The sequence below is a fragment of the Columba livia genome, chromosome 5, assembly GCF_036013475.1.
Source record: "Columba livia isolate bColLiv1 breed racing homer chromosome 5, bColLiv1.pat.W.v2, whole genome shotgun sequence".
Taxonomy (NCBI): domain Eukaryota; kingdom Metazoa; phylum Chordata; class Aves; order Columbiformes; family Columbidae; genus Columba; species Columba livia.
Window position 1 is genome coordinate 2,413,431 of NC_088606.1, and position 25,657 is coordinate 2,439,087.

At 45.9% G+C, this 25,657-nt stretch overlaps 1 protein-coding gene across 3 annotated transcripts; it reads right to left on the minus strand.

Annotated features, from left to right (window-relative positions):
* Nucleotides 1-1,193: 1,193 nt before the first annotated feature.
* POLE2 (DNA polymerase epsilon 2, accessory subunit) lies at nucleotides 1,194-24,689 on the minus strand. Of its 3 annotated transcripts, none has more exons than XM_021291253.2 (19): nucleotides 24,050-24,689; nucleotides 20,981-21,081; nucleotides 19,390-19,465; nucleotides 17,145-17,222; nucleotides 16,268-16,361; nucleotides 13,636-13,710; nucleotides 12,716-12,799; nucleotides 12,102-12,158; nucleotides 11,702-11,750; nucleotides 10,229-10,301; nucleotides 9,473-9,645; nucleotides 5,348-5,437; nucleotides 5,104-5,158; nucleotides 4,599-4,658; nucleotides 4,441-4,518; nucleotides 3,972-4,080; nucleotides 2,120-2,296; nucleotides 1,931-1,998; nucleotides 1,194-1,323 (listed from the first exon to the last, which is right to left on the minus strand). In XM_021291253.2, the coding sequence occupies exons 1-19, from the start codon at nucleotides 24,061-24,063 to the stop codon at nucleotides 1,305-1,307; spliced, it is 1,530 nt and encodes a 509-aa protein (XP_021146928.2). In that variant the 5' UTR covers nucleotides 24,064-24,689; the 3' UTR covers nucleotides 1,194-1,304. The 3 variants fall into 3 exon arrangements, with proteins under 3 accessions (XP_021146928.2, XP_013223338.2, XP_005505207.2); XM_013367884.3 differs by lacking the exon at nucleotides 24,050-24,689 and adding an exon at nucleotides 23,559-23,705 and having other exon boundaries at nucleotides 4,599-4,655; XM_005505150.3 differs by lacking the exon at nucleotides 24,050-24,689 and adding an exon at nucleotides 23,559-23,705.
* Nucleotides 24,690-25,657: the final 968 nt, after the last annotated feature.

Here is a 25,657-nt window from a genome sequence, read left to right on the forward strand (position 1 = left end):
GGTACCATTGGCTTCCTGGCCACAAGGGCCCAGTGCTGGCTCATGGTCACCCTGCTGTCCCCAGGACCCCCAGGTCCCTTTCCCCTACACTGCTCTCTAATAGGTCATTCCCCAACTTACACTGGAACCTGGGGTTGTTCCTGCCCAGATTCAAGACTCTACACTTGCCCTTGTTATATTTCATTACATTTTTCCCTGCCCAGCTCTCCAGCCTGTCCAGGTCTCTGATGGCAGCACAGCTTCCAGTGTCACCACTCCTCCCAGCTGGTGTCACCAGCAAACTTGCTGACAGTCCCTCTGTTCCCTCATCCAAGTCATTGATGAATATATTGAATAGAACTTGCCCTGGTCAGTTGCTGTGGAGACACCAACATGGCAGTAAGTCCCACAGTGGTGCTCTCAGGTCCCCGTCCTCCACCGGCGTGCCCGCCGCTCTGCCCTCACTGAGCGCTTCACGCTGTCTCTGAGCTCTCTGCTCTGTCAGCCAGGGGAGCGGTTCTCCACCATCTCCCCTCTGCAAGGCTCCTGCTGTCCCCCCGGCCACATCTGGGAGCTGGCACGGCCTTCCCCTCAGGGCTGAGGGCAGGAGCACGTTCTCAAGTGCCGGCACACTGCTGCGGTTTGGCTTTAGATCCTTTTGGACCAGTGTCCACCCACAGCGGCTCCTCCTGGGCCCGTACCCACTGCTGTCTGGACCCCCGAGCCACAGTCGTGTCAGTGCTGGCACAACACGTAGGGCTGTCAAAAACAACACATACAACCAAAATGAGAACCCCCCATCCTACACCAGATCTGGGCACTTTGGGTACCAACAGTCTGCTCCCCTGGTCTCCGTGCCCACAAGTGGCTAGAGCAGGTTTTTCCTAATTTCGTTGTGTAACTCTGTCCACACAGGTACACTGCCCGCAGGAACACCTCACAAACCTCCTCTAAACCCTTCCCGCCCAAAACAAAAACCCCAGCCCACATTGCCAGTATTTCCCATAGATTACTAGCTATCCGCACGGTGAAAGACAAACTCTCCCTGTCTTTAACCTCTTTTTTAAATATTTCCTGTTTGATACACCCATCTGGTTCCTCCGGTTGTGTTCTTTTATTATGCTTTGCCAATTAATCTTCACTGTGACTCTACATTAGGTATCTAAACCAGCAACAGTACCTTTCCCGTGAAAGTCTGTACACAAAATACACCATTTTTGGCTTTGACATTTATTCTAAACAGTCCGTAATACACCACAAAATCGATCCATGTAAAACAAGCGGGGCGGGGGGTTCACAAAGGCTCACTCCGGTTTTGCAGAAATTCAGAGCCCCTGAAGTTTGCTGAAAATACCAAACAAAACCAACATTTCGGTTTTTAAAAGACAACACATCATTCTATTTCTTGATTTATGAAAGGCCTGATCATGTTTGAAGCTATTTAAAGAGCTAAAGCATCTCATGGTATATTTTCTATACTCAAGTAAAGGTTACACGGGTCAATCTGTTATCAGTTTTTTCCAGTCATTGGACAACCACAGGTGAGATGAATAAGCACCGATTTAAAATACACGAAATCAAAGCAGGAAAGCGGCTTTTGGGCTTGATAATGATCACAAAATGAATTATTACTAAGTGTAATTAATCTCTGTAACAAGCATCATCCCCAGAAACAAACCTGTTTCCCAACTGGGTCTCAATTATTGGAAATCATGTAGTATAGTCCATCTTTCCTTTTACTTTTGGATCATGCTCGTCATCATTGCTCTTGACTAATTTCTAGATTTATTATTGTAGTTCTAGACAGTTGCATTTCTTACACTGGTTTAGTACGAAGCATAAGTTACGTCAAACTGCTAGAACATTCACTCAATTTTTCGTGTTCCTCCTGATATTTAGAAAGGCAGCGAATAAAGATACTTCCTATTAAATGAAAAACTGAAATATTTACCTGTCTTCAACTGTCTTGTTGGACGGGTAAAATACCTTGAATGAAAATCCACTCCTTGGAAATGAACCCTGTAAAGAAAAACGTATATACCGCGCTTGTGTAAGTAAAAATACCTTAGAAATAGTAAGAGACGCACCTGGATCTGACTGCACCCCCTGCTTATTTTGACGAAGCACGAGGAAACCTTACAGGGTTTATGCACAGGCAGTCGGCGTTGGTGACGGTGAAGGGGTCGTGTTTGTCTGCGATGAGCAGCACGTCTGGCACGGGGTAGACCCGCAGGGAGTGGTCGTAGGCCCAGTACACGGGGCTGACGTACAGCGGCAGCGGCGCCAGGTGCGCTTGCGATAAGATCGTCTTTACAAACTGCAAGAGAAACGTCAATAGCGCGTTGGAACCGTTTTCTCAAGGCAAACTCATTCCTGCCGACGCAAATGTTAATAAAGAAGCTTTGAACCTTCTGCGTATCGCCCTCTGATTATTAACAATTTCTAGACTAAATCAGCAACTCCCCTACAAGCTGGTTTGCTTGTTGTGTTGTGGGGTCTTTTTAATACTAAAGCAGATCAGGCAGTATTTGAAGATGTCAAAACTATTTCATCAATCAGATTCTCCAGCAGAGAGAATCTGCTGAGTTCTCCAACCCAGCGAGTTCCAACACTATCATAACTTATATTTTGTGCTTTCTTTCCCCTCGGGGCTTTCCTCAAAACACCAGATAACCACGAGATTCACACTTACATACGGTCTTTTCCCTGAACTGGGGAAATCACTTGATTCCCAAATGATTTTGATGATTTTGGCTGTTCTGTGAGCTGCCCTCCTCCAGACACCCCCTTGCCATTGCTTTTTCATCTGGTAAACTCCCCGCAGGGTATTGAAGTTCCTAAACTCTCTTCTTAAGCCGCACTAAAGTTTTTCTCATCTCCAGCCCATCACGGAGCTGCCATTAGGCTCCGTTTTCCCCAAAGAGCCAAAATCACCACGGCGACTTAGGGAAAGGGTCTGGTGTTGAAAGAAAACGATGTACCGAGCATCAGCCCGGTTATTCCAACAATGCTGTATGAAGCCTGAAGCCACTGTTAATTCAATGTAATGTTACTAAAGAAATTCCCCTCTCTCGTTCGTCGTTTTACACTGATGGCTGAATTAAAAAACTAGTGACAGGTGGATAAAAAGCAAAGTATGCAAAAGCAACCCAATACTCTCATGTGCAGGAAGCGTTGTCACGCACAATTCGACATTTTCTTCATGATTCCTTCCTTTCCGAGCCCCGTGTGAGCACAGGGGAGCGAGAGTTTGCTGTGCACACATACACGTGTGCAAACCACCCCAAAACCAACCTGCACCGGTGTCCGCAACGGCCTCTCTGTGTTCACAAAGAAACCGAGCGCTGTCGTGACGGAGCAAAGGAATAAAGAGCTAAAAGAAGCTTCTGAGTCAAACAAATTTTGAAAGTCCCTATAAAATAAACAGAGCCAGACTCCATGCATCGCTGCAATGAGCCCGTGCTGCCTGGGTCGCTCTGGTTCAGCTACATCAGTAACTCCCATCACGTCCTGCTGTGCATTCGTTAGCCGGCATCGTCACTCAGGGAGCTGTGGCGATGTATCAGAAGCAGGATTAAAACTGGAAGTGAGAAGGCAGGAGCAGCAGATCTTTTGGAAAAGCGACACGCTGCTTTACTGCAGATGGTCAATTGATGGGATATTTTTTTTTAAAGTAATTTATATTAAGCTTTGCCTTTAGGAATCAGTGTTTCTTGGTACAACGTTCGTCGCTGGCGTTACGAAGTTCTGCGTGAAAGGGCACCTGTGGTGGGACAGTGAGAATGACTCAGTGCCATCCATCAGCATCACAGCTTCAGTTATTTGACTCTCAAGATGTAAATGAAGGTGATAATCCTAAATATATAGATCCTTCTCACAACCCCTCTCGGTTACTGTAGCAACGTGTCGTGAGAAAGCGGAGCAGAGCATCCTAAAAACAGACGTGCTGATGAAGAACCCGATGCCAGCAAGAAGCGCCGAGCACAACTCACGTGGTTGGGAATGTCCATGTTGCTGCTCGGGAAGCGGACGCAGTTTCTGCACATTTTGTTTACCAAGTCTTCCCGAAAGATGATTATTTCTTGGGTGCAATACTGAATCCTAAGTGGGAAACGTTAATGAGGTTAAATTAATTGAGGTGAAACTAAAAGGGAGCTGCATTAGAAAGGTGAGCTCTAACATGGCAAAATGAAAAAGCGCATTTCAATTAAAATAATACTTTCCCATCGTCCCATAACTGTCTCCAGATTCAGAAAAAACATGATGCTTTTGAGCAGGATTCTCACACTCCCTATCAAACTTTTAGCAATACTTCCTTTCGTCACTAATTTATTTACATCTTGATGTATTTAAAACAAGTTACAATTAATGTGAGTGAGGAAATCTAATAATTTGAAATATTCAAGATGAATTTTACCGAACTTTTACATTTTTGAAAACGTCTTGAAGTTGTACTGGTACCTGCAAGGATTTGTGGTGAAAACTGAAAATGGCACCAGCTGTCTGAACTCCTCAGTAATATTGTCAGCCAGGGGAGGCCTAAAATAAATAGCAATAGATGTATCAGCAGAGCATCTTAACTCAAAGCTCCAAAATCTGAGAAAGTGAAGCAAACTGACCTGGGTAAAATAGAACCAGGACCAGGGTCTTCAGGGCCAGGAACAAACACAAATCGGCTGCTGGAAAAAGTACAACGCGTCACTTTAATACGAAAGGATCCCAGGAGTATGGAAACATTGGCTGGGTAGCCCACAGGTGCTAATAGCAGCGTCAAGACTTCAACATGAGTTTATAGAGCAGCGATGCTTGGGTAGAACCCTCCTGATTTAACAGGAATTCCCAGGAAGAAAGGGCTCCCCCAAACCGCACTTTTGGGGCATCGTGTTTAATCCATGCGGAAAATGTTCCATGGAGAGGCAGCTTCACCTTTGCTCACTCAACAGCAGTTTCCATGATGTATTTTAGATAAAATCAAAAGCTTATGCTGCTACCAAAACAAACTCACAGGCCTTGCTTGCTATCTGACCACAGCTGGCTCACAATAACAAGGAAACGTAGTAGCTGTTAGTTTGTCAAAGTCATTAAAGCGAAGGTTTCACAAAATAAACACGTTTCCCTGGGTACCTTTTGTGAATGCTGGGATGTTCACAGATAACATCTGCAAGAGCCTTCAAAGAACCTAGAGTCAGAATAAAGATGATGATACAACACCTGGTTAGACAATAAACACATTATATGAATCACCTCTATATTTCAATACATTAAAACGTGTCACTTAGAAAATAAGGGGTTTTTTTCTGCCCTCTTGATTTGTTTTGCCATCGTTTTAATTTAGGGCACATGTCCAACTCTACAAACACCTCCCTACCTTTCAGTGACTGAACGTGATTTTTGCCATAGGGTGCAGATGAAAAATTCCCACAAAAGAAAAAGCAGGTTGGGGGTGCAGAGGAATAACCTGGGAAAATAAGAGTATCAGTGAGTATGTATCATCGAGTGTAACATCCATTCCCCCACTCCTGTCCACAAAACCAAGGGCAAAAACTGAAACAGCATTTCAAGCTCTGCTGCTATGAATACACCTGAACTATTTGCTCGATACAGGCTTTTTTTAGCTTAAAAAGGATGGCAGTGATGTACAAATGCCACTTATTTCCACACCCAGTTCCAACAACATTTTTTCTGTGTATCCAACTAAATACTGGCCCAGTCACGTAATTACACAAAATACAATTAGAAGAAATAATACCATTTAAAAATGCGCTCTTTCCTTAGAGAGAAAAATAGGGAGTAGGTAGTAATGGATTACTATTAACCTCTTTCATTTAATTCGCTTTTTGGCCATTATAAAGCAACAGTAACTGGAATTTCCTGGGCATTTAAGGATCTGATGAGTCTCACAATATCACTAATCACCCAGAGGCATGTGCTCTATAGCAAAGAGTGGAAAACCAAACCCGAGTCCCATCCCTAAGAGGCAAATAAAAACGTCTGCTCAGGCTTTTGAGGCCACTCTCCATTTTCCTACCGTGCAGCACCAGACTTGGATCCACTTCGCTATTTTTCAATCCACTTGGTAAACAGGAGTGAATTGTTTATACCTTGACTTCAGTAAAGCCTTTGACACAGTCTCCCACAGCATCCTCACAGCTCAGTTGAGGAGGTGTGGTCTGGACAATAGAGTAGTGAGGTGGGTTGCAAACTGGCTTAAGGAGAGAAGCCAGAGAGTGGTAGTCAATGGTGCGGAGTCCAGTTGGAGGCCAGTATCCAGTGCAGTGCCTCAGGGGGCAGTGCTGGGGCCAATATTATTCAATATATTCATTAACGATTTAGACGAGGGAATAGAGTGCACTATCAGCAAGTTTGCTGATGACACCAAGCTGGGAGGAGTGGCTGACACGCCAGAGGCTGTGCTGCCATCAGAGACCTGGACAGGCTGGAGAGTTGGGCGGGGAATAACCTGATGAAATTTAACAAGGGAAAGTGTAGAGTCCTGCATCTGGGCAGGAACAACCCCAGGTTCCAGTATAGGTTGGGAAATTACATATTAGAGAGCAGTGTAGGGGAAAGGGACCTGGGGGTCCTGGGGACAGCAGGGTGACCATGAGCCAGCACTGGGCCCTTGTGGCCAGGAAGGCCAATGGTACCTGGGGTGGGTTAGAAGGGGGTGGTCAGTAGGTCAGAGAGGTTCTCCTGCCCCTCTACTCTGCCCTGGGGAGACCACACCTGGAATATTGTGTCCAGCTGTGGCCCCTCAGTTCCAGCAGGACAGGGAACTGCTGGAGAGGGTCCAGCGTAGGGCAACAAAGATGATTAAGGGAGTGGAGCATCTCCCGTGTGAGGAAAGGCTGAGGGAGCTGGGGCTCTTTAGTTTGGAGAAGACGAGACTAAGGGGTGACCTCATTAATGTTTATAAATATATAAAGGGTGAGTGTCAGGAGGATGGAGCCAGGCTCTTCTCGGTGGCAAACAATGATAGGACAAGGGGTAATGGGATCAAGCTGGAACACAAGAGGTTCCGCTTAAATATGAGAAGAAACTTGTTCCTGGTGAGGGTGGCAGAGCCTGGCCCAGGCTGCCCAGGGGGTTGTGGAGTCTCCTTCTGTGCAGACATTCCAACCCGCCTGGACACCTTCCTGTGTAACCTCATCTGGGTGTTCCTGCTCCATGGGGGGATTGCACTGGGTGAGATTTTGAGGTCCCTTCCAATCCCAAACATACTGTGATACTGTGAAATGGCTCATCAATGTGGTTTTATTTTTCCTTGCTATTCCACTATAATTTTTAGTCTATAATTATGAAGCTTGTCACTTGCCTATTAAAAAACAGTCTCAAAATAGTCGATCTTTGCCAGCTGAGTTCGGTTTCTTAACCTCACTGACCAAAGTCCCTTTATTAATCAGCACACGCAATCTCAGGTCGAGCTCGGTTTGCTTCAACTTGGATCGAGATAACGAACCGCTTTCGTAACTTCTGCACGAGGGTGGTAATTTGTGGCCAATTTTCTTTAAGCGAGTAGCAGTTTCCCACTCTTAACTTTTACATTTAATTCTTAAAGCAGCCACCGCTCTCGCGCTCCCATTCTACCTGAGACAGACAGGACAAGCTGTTCCAAAACTGCTCTGGAATAGAAACCAACAATTCACATATATTGCAGATACGTGCTCTCCAAATGTTGTCAGCATTACTCATGTAATAATGCACGGAAGAACAGTTCATATTTTAAGAATAACTGGCATTCTTTCACTGGTAGAACAAGAAAGCATTCGAGGGATGGCTGATCTCCGATGAAGTGAGAAGGTTTTATAAACTAAGCCTAGGAAGAGTTTTGACAAGCAAGGGAAACATTCTTGTCACGGCGCACAGAATGGCTGCTGTCCAAAACAATATTAGTACTAAGTGATTTATGAAAAGGAAGTGCCAGCTTGCAAAAATATAATACAATCCAATTTTTTAAACTGCTAGAGGAAGATCCAAATGAAATACGATAGCAACAATGAAATGCAAATAGCTGTCACTAAGATTAGAGTGAGAATTCACTTTGGGCTTGGGATCGGCAGGATGCTACCAAAAATGCAGCAGGTGGGTTTATTCTAGCTCTCTCAAAATGGAAACTCATCAAAAATGCACAATCCAGTCATAACAGGAATCTTGAAAGTTGTTGCTTTTTTCATTTAAAGGAATAGTTTTAAAACAAGGCACAAAACCCACTGTATTCCTGTCAGCTGTTCACCGGCCAGCGTCCCTGGACAGGATGACCGCACCAGAATGGCAGGGATGGAAAGGGACCTCAAAGCTGATCCAGTGCAATCCCCCCATGGAGCAGGAACACCCAGATGAGGTTACACAGGAACATGTCCAGGCGGGTTGGAATGTCTGCACAGAAGGAGACTCCACAACCCCCTGGGCAGCCTGGGCCAGGCTCTGCCACCCTCACCAGGAACAAGTTTCTTCTCAAATTTAAGTGGAACCTCCTGTGTTCCAGTTTGAACCCATTACCCCTTGTCCTGTCCCTGGTTGTCACCAGAAGAGCCTGGCTCCATCCTCCTGACACTCCCCCTTTCCATATTGATCCCCAGGAATGAGTCCCCCCTCAGTGTCCTCTTGTCCAGCTCCAGAGCCCCAGCTCCCTCAGCCTTTCCTCACACGGGAGATGCTCCACTCCCTTCAGCATCTTGGTGGCTGCGCTGGACTCTCTGCAGCAGTTCCCTGTCCTGCTGGAACTGAGGGGCCACAACTGGACACAATATTCCAGGTGTGGTCTCCCCAGGGCAGAGCAGAGGGGCAGGAGAACCTCTCTGACCTACTGACCACCCCCTTCTAACCCACCCCAGGTACCATTGGCCTTCCTGGCCACAAGGGCCCAGTGCTGGCTCATGGTCACCCTGCTGTCCCCAGGACCCCCAGGTCCCTTTCCCCTACACTGCTCTCTAATAGGTCATTCCCAACTTACACTGGAACCTGGGGTTGTTCCTGCCCAGATTCAAGACTGTACACTCACCCTTGTTCTATTTCATTAAATTTTTCCCTGCCCAACTCTCCAGCCTGTCCAGGTCTCTGATGGCAGCACAGCTTCCAGTGTCACCACTCCTCCCAGCTTGGTGTCACCAGCAAACTTGCTGACAGTCACTCTATTCCCTCATCCAAATCATTGATGAATATATTGAATAACATGGGCCCCAGCACTGCCCCCTGAGGCACTGCACTGGATACAGGCCTAACTGGACTCTGCCCATTGACCACGACTCTCTGGCTTCTTCCCTTCAGCCAGTTCACAGTCCACCACGAGGAGTTCACAGAGCTAAACCAGCATAAAACTCATTCTCAACAAAGGCCATGAGTTTTCTGCAGGAAATTATCTCACCACGGTGTCCCCGGAGGCCACAGAGCCATCACGCTGCCTTGTTCCACCCGTCAGCGCTGCGGAGCACTAAGAAAAATGGGAAAAATCCCTCAAAACCCATGGCTTGGAGTCAAAGCGGCTCTGACCTACCCGAAAGCATCGTGTGCAGCTTTTCCAGTACTTCTGCTTGGTCCAGCCAGACGTCAGAAAGAAACACAAACATGGCATCTTCATTTTCATCCTCCAGCTGCTTCAGTTTTGCAGAAGCCTTCACCGAGGCTGAAGAAGGCCCTCCAAAGAAGTTCACATTCCCATAGAAGGCTCTACATCAGTAAAATACTCACGTTAGTCCTGTTTTCTTCCCGAATCGTTAGTAGTTTTGATTATGACTCACTTAGAGCCATTTTAATTATTATTTTTATTATGATAAGTGGCTCAGATGGTATCAATAACCACCTGGAACTTCATGGAGAAACAAATAAACAGCAGTCACTCAGATATAAAGCAGGGGTGCTGCCTTTCCATAATTTAACAGCTCGTCTCAGGGTAACATTTATCCCGGGTTCTTTCCCAAATCCATGCTTAGAGCAACACGGCATTTCTTATTCCCATGTAGAAGTTATCTGGTTTTGCAACTGAGAAGGGTTTAGATCTCAATTGTTATCAACATGCAGAACCCAAGGGCCTTTGGAAGGGTTTTCCTGCTGATGCTACAAGCTTTAGTCCTGGTCCAAGGAGACCAGCAAGGCCCAGAATTGCTTCCTTAAAACTGTATTTATTTTGAAGCATTTGGAGAGGGGGAAGAACAGCATGCTTTAATGTCACAGAAATGATAAAATAATAACGTGCTTACTTAGAAACGCACAACAAAGCACAGAGCAAGGCTGCGGAAAGCCAGTTTTATACCTCGTGGTGGCAGAAGGCTCAGTAGGCGGAAATCCAAAAGCGTTCACGTGAAAAACTTCATCTTCGTACCAACCTGAGGGATTTTTAAACAACAGAATAACCTTTTGTTATTTCCACCAACATCACATCCTAGACATCAGTCAGGCGGTTGGCAGCCGGTCCATCCACCCCTCCCTGTGACAGCGCCGAACCAAACCAGAGATGTATGGCTGAAAAACAGGCTGAGCGACAAAACAACTGTTGTTTTTTCACCCGGTCACTACTTTGAATAGATGTGCTGCACGGCCACGTGAAGAACCTTCTCAACCCAATAAGAATGCAGGTGAACAGGAATGATTTTTGCCGCCCTGCCCTAGAAGTGTCCATCAAACTGCACCTTTTCTGGAGACGCTGCAGCTGAAACGAATCACTTTTAGTGATAAAACCGAGTCCCTTCCGTGCCCCGTGGACTCAGTTTCAGAGATTTTTTTTCACTACACTGTATTCAGAATAACAGAAGAGCAGCGCAAAAAATCAACCCCCCAGCTTAATCCCTGGATCCTGTCAGCATAAAGTCCCTGTTCATCTCCCTTCTTGTACTTATTTCTTTGATTTCAACTTGGATGTGGACAAATGTCATAGTTTCACCTACGCTGAAGCTCCCATTAATGAATATACGTGCTCCTTGGCATCATGAAGTTAAAAGCAGTTTAAATATTCTGCATAATAGAGGCTCTGAAATTTCATACGAAGGGGAAGTGCCAGCATCGAACCCAAATTTTGTGTGGAACGTTATTAAAAGCTTTCCAGACAAAAGCCCCATTTTCCGTTGAGATCAGGCATCATCCTTCAAGCAGCTGGATATCAACATTGTTAATGGTTGGGGTTGATGGTCTTAAAGGTCTTTTCTGACCAAAGTGATTCTACAGCTCTGTGATACTTGTGATTCTTGATCTTGACTTCTATTGGTTTACCTTACAAATTTTAGACCTAGAATACATTATAAGAAAATAGACTGGGATAGTGTATTTTGCACAGAGTAACAACCTACAAACTGAAACGCCCGTCATTTCGCCAAAACACGTCCGTGTTGTGCTAAAACAAGCCCTTCCATCGTCTTAATGAGAAGACTCACCAAAGCCTCTGAAGGACCAAAGCTTTGCCAACAGAAAGCAGCGTTTTCAGCCTGTGAAATCATCCTGTTGGGCTGTTCTAGTCTGTCTTCCTAATCTAGTCACGTCTCCTCGCGTGCGCTGGAGCCAGGCTGACTAAGGCCAGGCCTCAAAGCTGCTACAGATACTCACGTCCCACCGACACCACTAAAAAGGGCAAGTTTTGCTGTGCCTACAGACCCCAGGGTGTAACACAGGAGCTTTATGGCCAAAAATCTCAGTCGCAAACTCAGCTCACGCTCAAACCTCATCAACATGTAACTGCAGCAACAGCCGTTAACAGAATAATTTATTACAAGGTAAGAAAAATAGTCTGCTTTACCTTCTGCCAGAACAAAGCACGATTCAGTGTATAAACCACTGTGGAACTGGTGCGGAAAGGTTAAGAAATATATATTTCTTAGATTAGGGCTCTTAAACTAGTTCTTTAGCCCATGTTTGCTTTGCAGCTGGTATGATACACTTTGACACTACTGAAAATTCAGAGGCTGCTTTACGAGCCAGGCAAACAGCCCCCAAACAGGGACACATCTGCTTCTCCAAGCAGGAACACTGACCTTGGCCTAAAGGTGAAAGGGCACTGAGCTGCAGCAACCCATTTGAAAGAAGGAAAAAGAGCTGCAGTTCTCAATACGTATTTTTCAATGGTCAGAATGGGCTTCTTGTTCAATTTCAAATTCTCCAGGTCCATAGGAAATTGCTTCATCACGGAAAAAGGATATTGCTTTACTAAGGTCCAGCTGGACGACTCCTGTAGGGTCTTCTAGGAAAAACTTCCCCTAAAAAACAGGATTGATGAATAAAGCAAAATACACCCAAACACATAAATGCTTCAAGCAGAAGCATCAGTCAGCACTTAGAAATCATTTAGCCGTTATTAACATCGTAAGGTTAGAACACACTGGCAGAACCGAAAACTCTGTAGTTTACAGTAGGTGTATCTCAGCGCCTTCTCTTGCAGCTGCTGCAGTTTGGATTTCTGGTGCGGCCTCCCCTGCAATCACAGCCCAAATCCATGGCAAGTCCAAATAGAAGCACCAGCATTTCGAGAAGGGAAATGCCTAAAAAACGTCAGCGGTTCTGGCTGCTGACATAAAGTGCCACAAAATTCCATAGTGAGAAGACAAAGGCATTTTCCCTCACACACCAGCATCAACTGCTCATGGAAAAGTCTCTTCTTAAGGGACGGATCTTGCACCACTGACGTTGACGTGGGTTCTGCCTCTGACTCACGTGGCAGGAGAAAGCGGTGAGACATTTAAGCCTTCTCATTTTCTAATGTATTATAACACAGAATGAACAGTGACCCAGACACCCACAATAAAAAGCAACTTACCTCCTTGAGCTGGGTTATCATCCCAAGCACAATCACTTCTCCCACTTTAGCTGTATTGCCCAATAGAGTTTCTATTGTTTTAAGCTGTATCCAAAGGCAAAAAATGAAATAAAAATTAAATCAAACTCTCCATATATCTCTTCTCCAGCAACCAAGACAAAGCACCAACAGCACCTGTGTTTACATAAATACACAAACGAACTAGGAGAGAATTGAGGCTCATTATGAACATCAGGGACACATTTCTGAACAGCACAATTTAGGAAAAGATTTCCAATAATGGCCGCTAGCATCAAGAACTGCTTAGCAAGGAAATATTTCTTGTGATTATTTTGCTTACAAGTGGCTTAAAACTGAAAAGAACAAGCGGCAATTTCTGCTCTTGCCTAAGAATGTCAATTGTAGTAATTGGAGCCTCAGCGGGACCAGCCTGCACCCACACAGCTGCTATTGGGTACCCAGCCACACACACGCATTCGGCTTTTTTCAACAATATATAATAACTACATAATATAGGGAGAGTATTTAACATGAGAAAGCTGAGATGGGAACAGAAGACACTAAAGTTATGACCTTGTTCAGTTGTGAGTTTGTGAATTTAGTGATTTCTTATGAAAGAAAGAAGCAGGGGAAATATCCCCATGCAGAGGGAGGCAAAGTGTAATAAGCTGAACAGCAGACGTTGAAGACACGTTTCTCTTGCACTTCGTACCAGCTTTTGAGTGACTTGGTCATCCTGCTGATCTGAGCCAAATAACTGCATTTTTGACACATAAGCTAAAAAGGATCAAAAATAACTCATTTCCATTGACTACCCGTATGGGATGTAAGGTTAAGATGGCACTGCAGAACTCCTGCTTCGTTAAAGAGTGACACAAGCACAGTTCCCTGTGCAAGCAAAGTAAATCAGATGTTTTTACCTGGAATTTGCTCGTGCTGTCATTAGGGTGAGCAACGACTGCGGGAGGAGAGAACAGCTCATGTCTGTGAGTCCTCTGCAGAGACCAAAATTGAAGCAATTCAGTTTAAAAATAAATGAGCACTGTCAAAAAGCCAGTTCATGACTACCACTAAGAAAGCACTGTTTAAAGTTCTCTTAGTCTATAATATCCAGCAATGTTTAATTTGTTAAGCTTAATCGGTTCGTTTGACAAGAATTCGCTTCTCAGAAATAGATATTCAATAATACTGGACAACAAAACGAAGCCCAAAAAGTGAAGTATCTGTAATGCTTCTAAAATAAGCTATTTCTGACAACCTGGAAGGAAGCGGTGAGTGAGCAAGGAAAGGTGAACTGTGTTAAATGCTGACTACGAGGAAAAGAGAAGGCTCCTCTTCAGGGCTGGGCCTATTAAAAGTAAGCTTATTTTTTTTTTTAATTACAGGAGTAAGCTACATGAACACATAAACCACTGAGAGCGTGAAGAAAATGCATTGTAGAAGTTTGCACTTATTTTGCCTTTTTATGAGGAAAGACAGAGAGCTGGGGCTGTGCAGCTGGAGAAGAGAAGCTGAGAGGGATCTGATCAATGGGATCAATATCTCAGGGTGGGTGTCAGAGGATGGACCAGACTCTGTTCAGTGGTGCCCAGCGCCAGGGTGAGGGGCAACGGGCACAGACTGAAACACAGGAGGGTCCATGTGAACATGAGGAGAAACTTGTTTGCTGGGAGGTGCCAGAGCCTGGCCCAGGCTGCCCAGAGCGGGTGTGGAGTCTCCTGCTCTGAGACATTCAAACCCCCTGGACCCACCTGTGTGATCTGCTCTGTGACCCTGCGGGAGCAGGGGGGTGGACTGGGGGATCTGCAGAGGTCCCTTCAAGCCCAACCACTGTGATTCTGTGACAACTCCAGCTGCTGTTCACAGAAACTGTTTTGTGTGAGTGCGCCAGTTCCAGCAGATTTCACTAATCCTGGTCACTGTACGAACTAAAGCTTCTTCCGTTAATGGTTAACTGCTCTTGCAGGGTAGATGTTCCCAAATTGCAGTACACGTGCTCCTAGGGGCAGCAAAGCCCTTGGTAGACAGACAGTTGTTGCTGCTTATCTGTGTGTGTAACTACCGCACGGCCCAAAGGACGAGTGGATCACATTGGCACAGACAAAAAGCTTCGCTCACACCTCAGGGCTGCACAGAACCTGGAGCACCCAGTGGGATCTGTGCTGTTGAGGCGCGGAAATGACCTTACAGCCTATGAGATTGTAAAGAAGATACGTACTTACAGCACTGGACACACGGGGGAATAATTCCACATAAGATGTGTGCAAGTTTCCAGTAGCTGTGAGCTTGGTTAAATGCTGCAAAGTGTTATATATTCATGAAAGTTCTAGGAACGCCTGTACATATTCATAACCTGTCCCCGAGAAGGCGGTTCTTATTGTAATGAGTTCTAGGAAATCCCTTCCATAGTCTCCACGTCCAGCCCTTCCTGGTTGCCCCTGCACAGTGATCGTGAACCGGGCTCTTCTTTGCTGTACACTTTTGCTTCTGGCCTGGTGTGCTGAATTGGCTGGGACTCAAACTGATGGGTTGGTTAGAACTGGCGTATCTCCCGTCCTGTGCCCAAGTTTCTGTTATCTGGTTCACCCAAGGATGCACCCAAGGTTTTTTATCTTTGCAAGGCCTGTGAAGTCATCAGCGAACTCCTGTTTCTCACATAATAAGTTACACAAAGCTAAGCAAGGCAATTGTGATGTTAAGGGTTAGCTCTCTAAGTCTTTAAGTGTTAATTAGCTAATTCCCTGTACCACCGTGGATCTGCCGCTGCAGGTAGTGCAGACACCTGGAAAACAACTACCAAGTCGTCTGGCTCCCCGTCCCACCGCTGCTCCCGCCGCGATGCACCACGGAGGCTGGGGGTGAAATGGGGCTGGACCCAACTAATCAAGCAAGGGGAAGGACGGGAAGAAGAGGGTTGTGAGCCTGTGCTGAGGGACAATCGGACGGCGAGAGCCGAGGGGCTGAGTCCCAGGAGCTGTGAGCACAGCCCGGTCCGGAGCCACGACCCACAGCTGCCGGCAACACAGAGCACGTCCTGTTGGGAAACCCTGTTCTGAAGCTGCTTCCAACAGAAGACAAGACACGTGTGTCACCAAGAGATGACAAGGGGGGGCTGGCTCTCACCGTTTTGAAAACTGGAAAATTATTAAATGAACTAAAGCAAAAGCGAATTTCAAAGCTTCAAGGAGAGCTTGAACAAGAGCTTCCCGGGGCTTTGGGTTTGCATTATCTCAACAAGCATGACATACAATGACACGCTAATCAAACGTAGCGTGGAGCCAGACTACAGGACGGAAAAGAGCAAGACACACGTAAAAATACATAATCCCCTCTTACAACATGATGCTAAAATGCATTAACACACAAACCCATGATGCTGTGTGGTGACAGAGAAGCTGCTAAACCTTCGTACAGATCCCATTTTTATTCAGACTGTACTTCAACCGTACCTCACGAAAGCACCTCAACACACAGCACAGCTGCACACCCAAGAACATAAAAACCAGCATTTTGTTTGTGTATTTTACCACACAAAGCAAAACTTCTTCTGACCTGTTGCAAGATGGAGTAGCGTTCACGGAACAGCTCCGCTTTATCTCTGGCAGTTCCAAATAAACTGGGCACGGGGAAGTTGGTCATGGACAGCCTGCAAGAAGTTGAACACAATCAGGATTCCAAAAGGTACATTCCAGACACAAAAAACGACGTATTGATCTAAAAGTTGTAGGAGGCTGCAAAAGCTAAACCACTATTGCATAATTTATTTACTCAATGAAGAAGATTCCTCCTGTCTCTCTGCATTTTGAAGGCTACATCCATTTAGATTTACATCCTTTAGATTTATCCTTCCACCCGAACGGGATTCTGCTGAAACCAGTTTTTACAAGAGCAGTTGTGTGTTTTAAGCGGCCATGAACAGGAGGATTTTCTTCCTCTTGGTTAGCAGATCATCTTCATGGGGTTCAAGCTTTCTAAAAGCACGGGCTCCTTCTGGCTCAGCAGCCTGGGCTGCTTGCTCTTAAAGCTTTAGCTAGCAAAGCATTTACAACCAATTCCTTCAACTCCTTCTTCCCTTCTCCCACCTGGGGGGATCATCAGTTGCTCCTCATTTTTCTGTTTTAGCTTTGGCAGCTCTTAGAAACCCTCCAGAGCTTCGGGGAGTTGCAGATACGGGTCCCCATTTCTGCTGCATCCTACCGGACTAAGCATCACCCCATGGATCATTGGATTTATGAGCCGGCATTTATCACAGAGCCTGATGGGCTCTTTAGAGACTAAGGAATACGATTGCCTCACTTTCTCACTCAAGCTCGAGATGAGCAGATCCAAGAGGGAAAGACCAGAAAACAGGCTTTTAACTATACGGAAATAGAGGACTTTTTTTTCTTAAAACAAGAAGTGGTTGAAAGTTAAAACAGGTAAGACTTACGGTAGAAACTTCTTTCTTTCTGAATTATAAACGTAACGTGGAATATCGAAGGCTCCGATAATGTTGAAAACATTTTCTCTGAAATAAGAATATATGTACGACGTTATATGAAGCAGATGAAACAAACAGTAAGAAAACTTGTTGAATATCATTATGTTTGCTTTGTTCACTATCACCATTTCTCCCACAACACTCTACATATTGGATACTACCACATCTTCTATTAATACTTCAAAAAAGGACACTCTTCAGAAGATTGTTCAGACATGAGAGAGGGATACATCTCCCCTTACCATCCTCTGCTGTCTTTTCTGACAACAGAACAGCCTTTGCACGGTTAATGTGAATAGGTTTAATTTAATTTAATTGAATTTCCTGGTTTGGCTCTCTCATCTGATGCCTCTCTTAGTGCAAGTGGATCAAATCCACCACAGTAGATAAAATTACCCCATGAACCTCCACTAGGGCTCACGAGCACAGGACAACCGTCATTGCTGATTAGACACTGATGTCTTGGGCTTCAGAGCATTTTAGACCAAACTTTCAAGCTTTCTGGAGCATAATTCAAGAAGACTCTGTGCTGAGAATCTGCGCACACAGATTTCACTTCTGGAGTGAAAAATACATGAAGTATATAAAGCAACACAAAGAAAAGTCACACTCAAGCCATCTGCATCATAAAGGTTCCAACGAGAAGGAGAAAAGTATAAAACAACTTTCCTATACAGTGAGAAACTGTGGGATCACAGTATCTAACGGACATGCCCAGCAAACCATTTATTTTCTCTCTTTGCAATACGATGTCAATACACAAGGTAAACACTAAAGGAAATGCATTCCTCACAATCACAACTAAAGTTCTCAGAAACTCAACTAATTGCTCTTCATTTTGTTATCTGAGAGTGAAAATCCACTACACAAAACAGCAGAAACAAGCACCATGGAGAAAAACTTTTCCATGTGCTTTCAGAAAATAAGTATTTTATAAAACCTTAGATAATTTTAAACTAGAGAAAATGAAATAAAGAAATGAACAGAATTAACACATTCTCCCTGCACTGGTTTATTTTACTGGTTAATATTCAACCAGTATCACACGTAACATATAACCATAGCATTTTAATCCCAGAATGTCAGCATTATATTTAGGATCCCCTGGAGGCCGATCCATGAGAACAATTTTCCTAAGAAGGAACATTACCAGCCTTCAGAGACAGCAGCAGCAAGACAAAAGCACAGAATCCCAGAATGTCAGGGGTTGAAGGGCCCTGGAAAGCTCACCCAGTGCAATCCCCCCATGGAGCAGGAACACCCAGATGAGGTTACACAGGAAGGTGTCCAGGCGGGTTGGAATGTCTGCACAGAAGGAGACTCCACAACCCCCTGGGCAGCCTGGGCCAGGCTCTGCCACCCTCACCATGAACAAGTTTCTTCTCAAATTTAAGTGGAACCTCCTGTGTTCCAGTTTGCACCCATTGCCCCTTGTCCTGTCACTGGTTGTCACCAGAAGAGCCTGGCTCCATCCTCCTGACACTCCCCCTTTCCATATTGATCCCCAGGAATGAGTCCCCCCTCAGTGTCCTCTTGTCCAGCTCCAGAGCCCCAGCTCCCTCAGCCTTTCCTCACACGGGAGATGCTCCACTCCCTTCAGCATCTTGGTGGCTGCGCTGGACTCTCTGCAGCAGTTCCCTGTCCTGCTGGAACTGAGGGGCCACAGCTGGACACAATATTCCAGGTGTGGTCTCCCCAGGGCAGAGCAGAGGGGCAGGAGAACCTCTCTGACCTACTGACCACCCCCTTCTAACCCACCCCAGGTACCATTGGCTTCCTGGCCACAAGGGCCCAGTGCTGGCTCATGGTCACCCTGCTGTCCCCAGGACCCCCAGGTCCCTTTCCCCTACACTGCTCTCTAATAGGTCATTCCCCAACTGACACTGGAACCTGAGGTTGTTCCTGCCCAGATTCAAGACTCTACGCTTGCCCTTGTTATATTTCATTACATTTTCCCTGCCCAGCTCTCCAGCCTGTCCAGGTCTCTGATGGCAGCACAGCTTCCAGTGTCACCACTCCTCCCAGCTTGGTGTCATCAGCAAACTTGCTGACAGTCACTCTGTTCCCTCATCCAAATCATTGATGAATAATGTGTAGCGCTGCAGAAAATGCCTGACATTTATTTCCCAGGAAGAATTAAGGGAATGAACACCAACTCCCGTAAACCCCAAATAAAGCAATAATGTCACCGCACATGGTTTCATCTGCCGCCTGGCTACACTCCTGGACCGCTGCTTCCACTGTGCATTGTTCAATCATGTCAGATGACACTGAAAAGAAAATTTCAAAGTATTAAAACTGCAGCCGATGGAAAGAGGGAAGTAAGAAAGCGAGGAGGTCTCAAATATTATATGAGAAATGGTTCAGTCTTCTCAGAGGAATATATTACACAAATAAGCATATTTTCAGTGAGCTAATGACACACAATGTTTTCTTAATATTCTTACCAGGAGGATAAATTTCCAGCAAAAAATAACCCACACACATACTGTGCCCACCATTAATTCCCTAAACATGGAGAACAAGACAATTTTAGTTTATGCAAAGCTGCCAAATATACTACAAATGTGTTAGATCTCAGTTTTCACATTTTGGAGGTTAATTTTGTTCCAGAACATTATCACACAGATTGCTGTCATAAATAAGTATTCAAACAGTTCAACATAATTTTGGAGATAGGCACATTGTTGTCTTCATGGATATAAACTGATCATTTAACTTAAATAATATTTCTAAACACTAATGTTTGGCTGAATGTAAAGGGAAGACCGATGAATGCAGATTCACAAAGGGCTTGGTCAGCGTTTCCAAGCCAAACTGCTGAGCTCCTGGCACAGAAACCAGCACGTCAAATCCTGCCCTCGAGTTCCCTGCTCAGGAAACGGGACTTAAAATGGCAATTCCTTAAGTCAGAGCAAAAGTGGCACTAAGGGTGCGAGCAGGACCCACAGGAGAGACCAGAGGGTCTGAATCGCATCTCTGTCGCAAACCTCAAACAACTCACGGATGTTAACAGGACAATATGGGATTTATAGCACAAAATTCCACCCTGGACAAAGACCAGTGTGGGCGAGTGCACGGACTGCACGTGCTACATTGGCCCTAGAGCTTCTGCACAGATTCAGATTCGTTCAAAAATGTGGATGCATTAATTTGAACCATCAGGCTTTACGGTACATCAGGACCAGCTCTGCTTTTCCTGCCTGGCTGATGAGCTGTGACCTGTTATCCCGCAGCCAGAATAAGAACACAAAGCCAAAACTTCCGTAGTCTGTGCTCTAGTAAAGCGACAAGGCGAGCATGTCCCCACCCTTGATTTAATTCAATATAAACAGGATAGGCTGGGAAGGTTTCCTGAACTCATCTAAGGCCTAGTGCTTATTTTACATCACATTTTTATATCGATTTGAACCCTTTTCTGGACCTGGACTACTAAATAACAAGTGAATTAATTTATCATTATTTATCTCATTTATTTTCATCTTTTAAAGGATAGTTTCAGATGCAAAGATGCTCATACAAACTCAGCGAGGTGCTTTTAGTAATCAGCATTGAAAAATTTCACTACTCTCGGAACAATCAGGAGGTACCAGGCTGCCAACTTTTTGTACAAACTGCAGTATTTAACAAAACAAAAAGTCAACAAGTACATTTATCTTGATCAACCCAGTAGACTAGAACGATAGCTTAGTGTATATGCTGCTAGTAACTCTGTCTTTGTCTAAATAACATTATAAGCACGAGATAAACTTAGCAAGCTTAGGAAAAATAAATTGATTACTTACAAGGCTGTTTTTCAACGGCATCGATGACATTTTCAATTGTGTCGTCAAGTTCTGCTTCACTGATGGACTGAAAAGCTTCGGTAAGATACTTCAGAGCATCCCTAGTTCCAATGAAGAACATCAGCTCAAAAAGCAATTAATGTTCAATACAGTTTATACGAACTATGCCAATTCTGGCAGATGTGCCCATAATCACTAAACAGCTTGTGGTTTAAAAAGTAGAAATTATTAGTAATGCACTAGTTTTAGTCAAAGAAAAAAAAATCACAATTGAAAGCACTGAGGATAAGAAGCAGATACAGAGAACGTCATCTTCATGCAATCATAGACAGACTCATGTCAGAAGGGACCCATGAAGTCTCCTGGTCCAGTTTTCTGCCCCAAGAGCTCTGGCTGGTCACATTTTTCACAGCACTGTTCAGTCAAATTCTCAACATCTGGTGCTTAACTACTCTCCTCGTCAACAATTTTTCTATAGGATTGTAGGAAAGTCCAGGTTGGAAGGGACCTCTGGAGACCATGTGATCCAACTTTCTGCTGGAAGCAAGGCCTTAGATCACACTGTCCAGAGCCTCACTGAGCCCAGTCTCAAGTATTTCCAGTAAGGGAGATACCACCACTTCTCTAGTCAATCTACTCCAAACTTTAATTGTTCTTACAGATTTTATTTTAAGCTGGTGCGCATTGCCTCTTGCCACCTCACTGTGCACCCTTGAGAACAAAGTACCTCTGTCTTTGTTATAACCACCTTTTAGGAAGGCTGGGATTAGATCCTCCTGAATCTTCCCTTCTTGAGGCTCAATAAACCCAAATCCTTCACGTTTTTTCCACATCAAGTTCTCCAATACTCTAATCATAGAATCATAGGACGGTTTGGGTTGGAAGGGACCTTCAAAGCTCACCCTGTGCCCCCTGCCATGACAGGGACATCTTCACCAGCTCAGGTTGCTCAGACCCCGTCCAGCCTGGCCTGGGATGTCTCCAGGGATGGTTCATCTACCACCTCTCTGCCCAACCTGGGACAGGCTCTCACCACCCTCAGGGACAATTTCTTCCTCATGTCCAGCCTGAATCTCCCTCCTTTAGTTTAAAACCATCACCCCTTGTCCTATCACAACAGGCTCTGCTGAAAAGTCTGTCCCCATCTGTTTTATCGGTCTCTTTTAAGTATGGAGAGGCCACACTAAGTTCTCCCCAGAGCTTCTGTTCTCCAGCTGAACACCCCAACTCTCTCAGCCTGTCCTCCCAGCAGAGCTGGTCCAGCCTCTGATCATTCCTGTGGCTCCTCTGGCCCCTCTCCAGCAGGTCCATGTCTGTCCTGTGCTGAGGCTCCCAGACCTGGATTATCTCGGTGTTCCTCCTCTAGACCCTCTCCTTTTTCTTAATGTCTTTTGAACCGAGCGGAGTAGAACTGGACAAGGGCATTCCTTCTGTGCTCTGGGTCCGTCTCGGTAAGTCCTCATTAGGCAGCTGGATCATCTTCACTCTCTTTTCTGCAGGCTGAGCACACCCAGCTCCTCCGCTTCCCTCACACACCACCAGCTCCAGCCACATCCACCTCTACAGCCCCCGCATCACCTGCTACAGTTCATCAGTATCTCTGAGACTGGAATTATTTAAATTCCAAATAACACAAGAATTAGAAATCTGCTTCTTTCCTCATCCTTAGACTACAGTCTCGCAGTTAAAGATGACTATTTGCTTCTTAATGTCATCTGTCAGCCAATCCAAACTGGCATTTTGGTTACCAGCCCGACCTTCAGAACGTCTCGGTTCATTTAACTGTGGGAGTCAAGAGCTCTGAACTTGCCTCCTCACTAATGAAATTGCCAGGATGTTGTCCAAAATAATCACATCCAAAATAATCACATCCCATCCATGCCAGGGACAAAATGGAACAAATATTAACGCATGATCTGGAAAGGAAAAATAAGAGCAACAGAGCCCCAGGCACTCTTATAAATCATGACACCTTCCACAGCAAGCAAAATCACTTTGCTTTGCCCTTGCAATTTCTAACCAACACACATTATTATCTACCTCTGGAAATACCACTTCTTCCCCTACTAAGAGATGCCGAACACAGAACGGGAAAGTGCAACTTGGGAAAGAGGTGCCAGAGTTGTAAAAGGACAGTGGCAGATTGAAAGAAAAAGAAAAAAGACAAAACACCAAGGAGGGGGCCAAAGGGACATCGGGGCAGGTTTTGGTGCCACCTAAACCCACGGCAGGTGCTGCATGTGTGGAGATGGATGTCAGAGGCCCACAGCAGCAGGACAGACAAATCAACAGGGGTGTGGAGACTCCAAGCGCCTGAGCGTGCGGACGAGGAAGCGGAGGGAAAGAAACCACCGCATCCCCGAGGAGGCGACGCGGGGGGTGCGGACCTGTCCCTGACCACCTCCCACACGGCGAGACCCCGAAAGCAGGAGATGGGCTGGGGATATGAGCAGCCCCCCATCGCGGCCGGAGCGGGGACCCGCCCCGAGCAGCGTGTCCCGCCCCGGGCAGCGTGTCCCGTCCCGGGCAGCGTGTCCCGTCCCGGGCAGCGTGTCCCGCCGCCACCCCCGGTACTCACGCCCTGAGCAGGAGCCCGCGCAGCCGGAACGCGGAGCTCAGGCGGCGCCGCAGCCGCTCCGGCTCCATGACGGGCGGTTGGCGCCAAACGGCTCCGCACCGCCCCCGCCCGGCCCCGGGGAGGGCGGAGGCTCCGGGTCGGCCCCGCCGCGCCCCTCGGGGCTCCGTGAGGAGAACCGCGGGGCTGAGGTGCCCCTCGGCTCGGCCTCTGGAAGAAGCGATGGCTGCAGCATCACCCACCCGGGAACGGCACCACTTTGTGACCTGCTGACACCACAGCTAAGGCGCAGTTTTTCCGTGAGTTTCACAAGAAAAAAGGTAATGCTAAGGACACCAAATACTCTTGCTGCTGAGATATCCAGCAGAATTACCAGCGTATGATTTTATCACCTTACAGGCAATGTAGTTCCTGATACTTCTGCCCTCTTCCTACCCTTGTGAAGGTTCCACTGCATCTCTCATAGTCCAGAGTCTCTCCAGCTCCAGTTTTACCTGCCATAAAACATCCATCAAACATCATCAGCTGTGAACCGGTCTCGCTGGTACTCCTGTGACTGAGCCTTGTTGTCACCCAGTGACACCTTCAGTCTGTTGGATGCCACAGGACACTGCTCTCCCATTCTTTATTTCTTCTCAGTCGTTGATCTCTCTCCCAAGGTTCACCAGCCCTGGATCGGGCAGTTAGCAGCCTGCCGTAGTTTTGCAGTTGGTTGCTTGGTTGTATAATATCTTTTATAACTCTGCCCTGGCTTTAACCAGCGCTTTGTAGGACTCTTTTCCAGCTGGACGGGTGCACTGGCACCCGGAGCCCTTATGCTCTTACACTGACAGTGACCGGCCTACCCGGGTGCCCAGTTTCCCAGGACAGCTCTTAGTTGCCTGAGAGTTTATTGCCTGGTAAACTCTTACTTTAGCGCATAGTAAACTCTTAGTTTAGTGCCTGGTAAAGTCTTAATTCCTCAGTTCATCTACTCCTGTGCCAGCACTGCCAGATGCAGATCCCTTCCAATTGACTCTGTCTTGGCCAATGAGCTTATGATGGTCTCCATGGCTGTTTTTATACAAATCCAGGGAACCACTGCTGTACGTGATTTTTCCTTTGGCCATGAGCATTTTGTTGTGACATATCACATCCCGATATAAAGCACAATAAATAAATACGCTGCGCCTCATACGGTTCCAGTCTCGTGGGGCTGCTGCCTTCTCTCCGGATGAAAAATGCCATGATGTTGCATTCGAGCACTCAGCTCCATCTCTCGAAGTGCAGCTTGATTCCACAGAAGGCTCACAAAGCAACTCTGAAAGAACATTCCTGGATCAAAAGACTGCGAGGATATAAAGATGGATAAAAAATATCAGCCTGTTTTCTATAGTCCATTCGCAACTGCATAATTTATAACCACTCCTCCTCAACTGGGAGCGAGCTCATGGGTGAAGCTGCGTCTGCTCTCTTTAGATGAAAAGCTGCCATCTGACAGGTCTCAGCTATTTTGGCAGGAAATATGATCTATTTTTCATTTCAGGCATGCAGCTAGGTGCAAATTATGAACCAAATCCTTACATAAGTTTATTTGCTAAGATTATTGTTTATTCTCCTTTCAAGAAAATCTGAATTTGACATTGAGCACATGTCTCCCACAAAGAAGGAAGGAACACCTGGAGAAGAAATGTACCTCTCATCTAAAAAGAAACTTCTTTTAAGATCTGACCAAAATGGGAATATAAAGCACACTCCTACAGCATCTTGCTGTGTTCGAGGCTCTGTTAGGTTGCCTGGAGCCTCCCACCAGAGATATAAAAGTGTTCCAGCATGAGCTGTAGACTTTCTGTTCCACCGAACCATCTGTTTTGGGCTCTGGAAGCCGTGCCCAGCTCTTCGTCCCCACCGTCTGCCATGGCTTTGTTGGACATCTCAGCTACGGTCCCAGCACATGTGGCTTGAGAGCAGCCTAATGGTTTCTGGTTAGACGGCAAAAGGTGACTCGATGGCATTGTGTTGTAACACTGAGCGCAACAAGTATAATATCTCGTTTTGATGTCTATCACTGCTCCACTGGCAAAACCATGGGCTGCTGACTTTGCACTGTTCCTGAGCTTCAG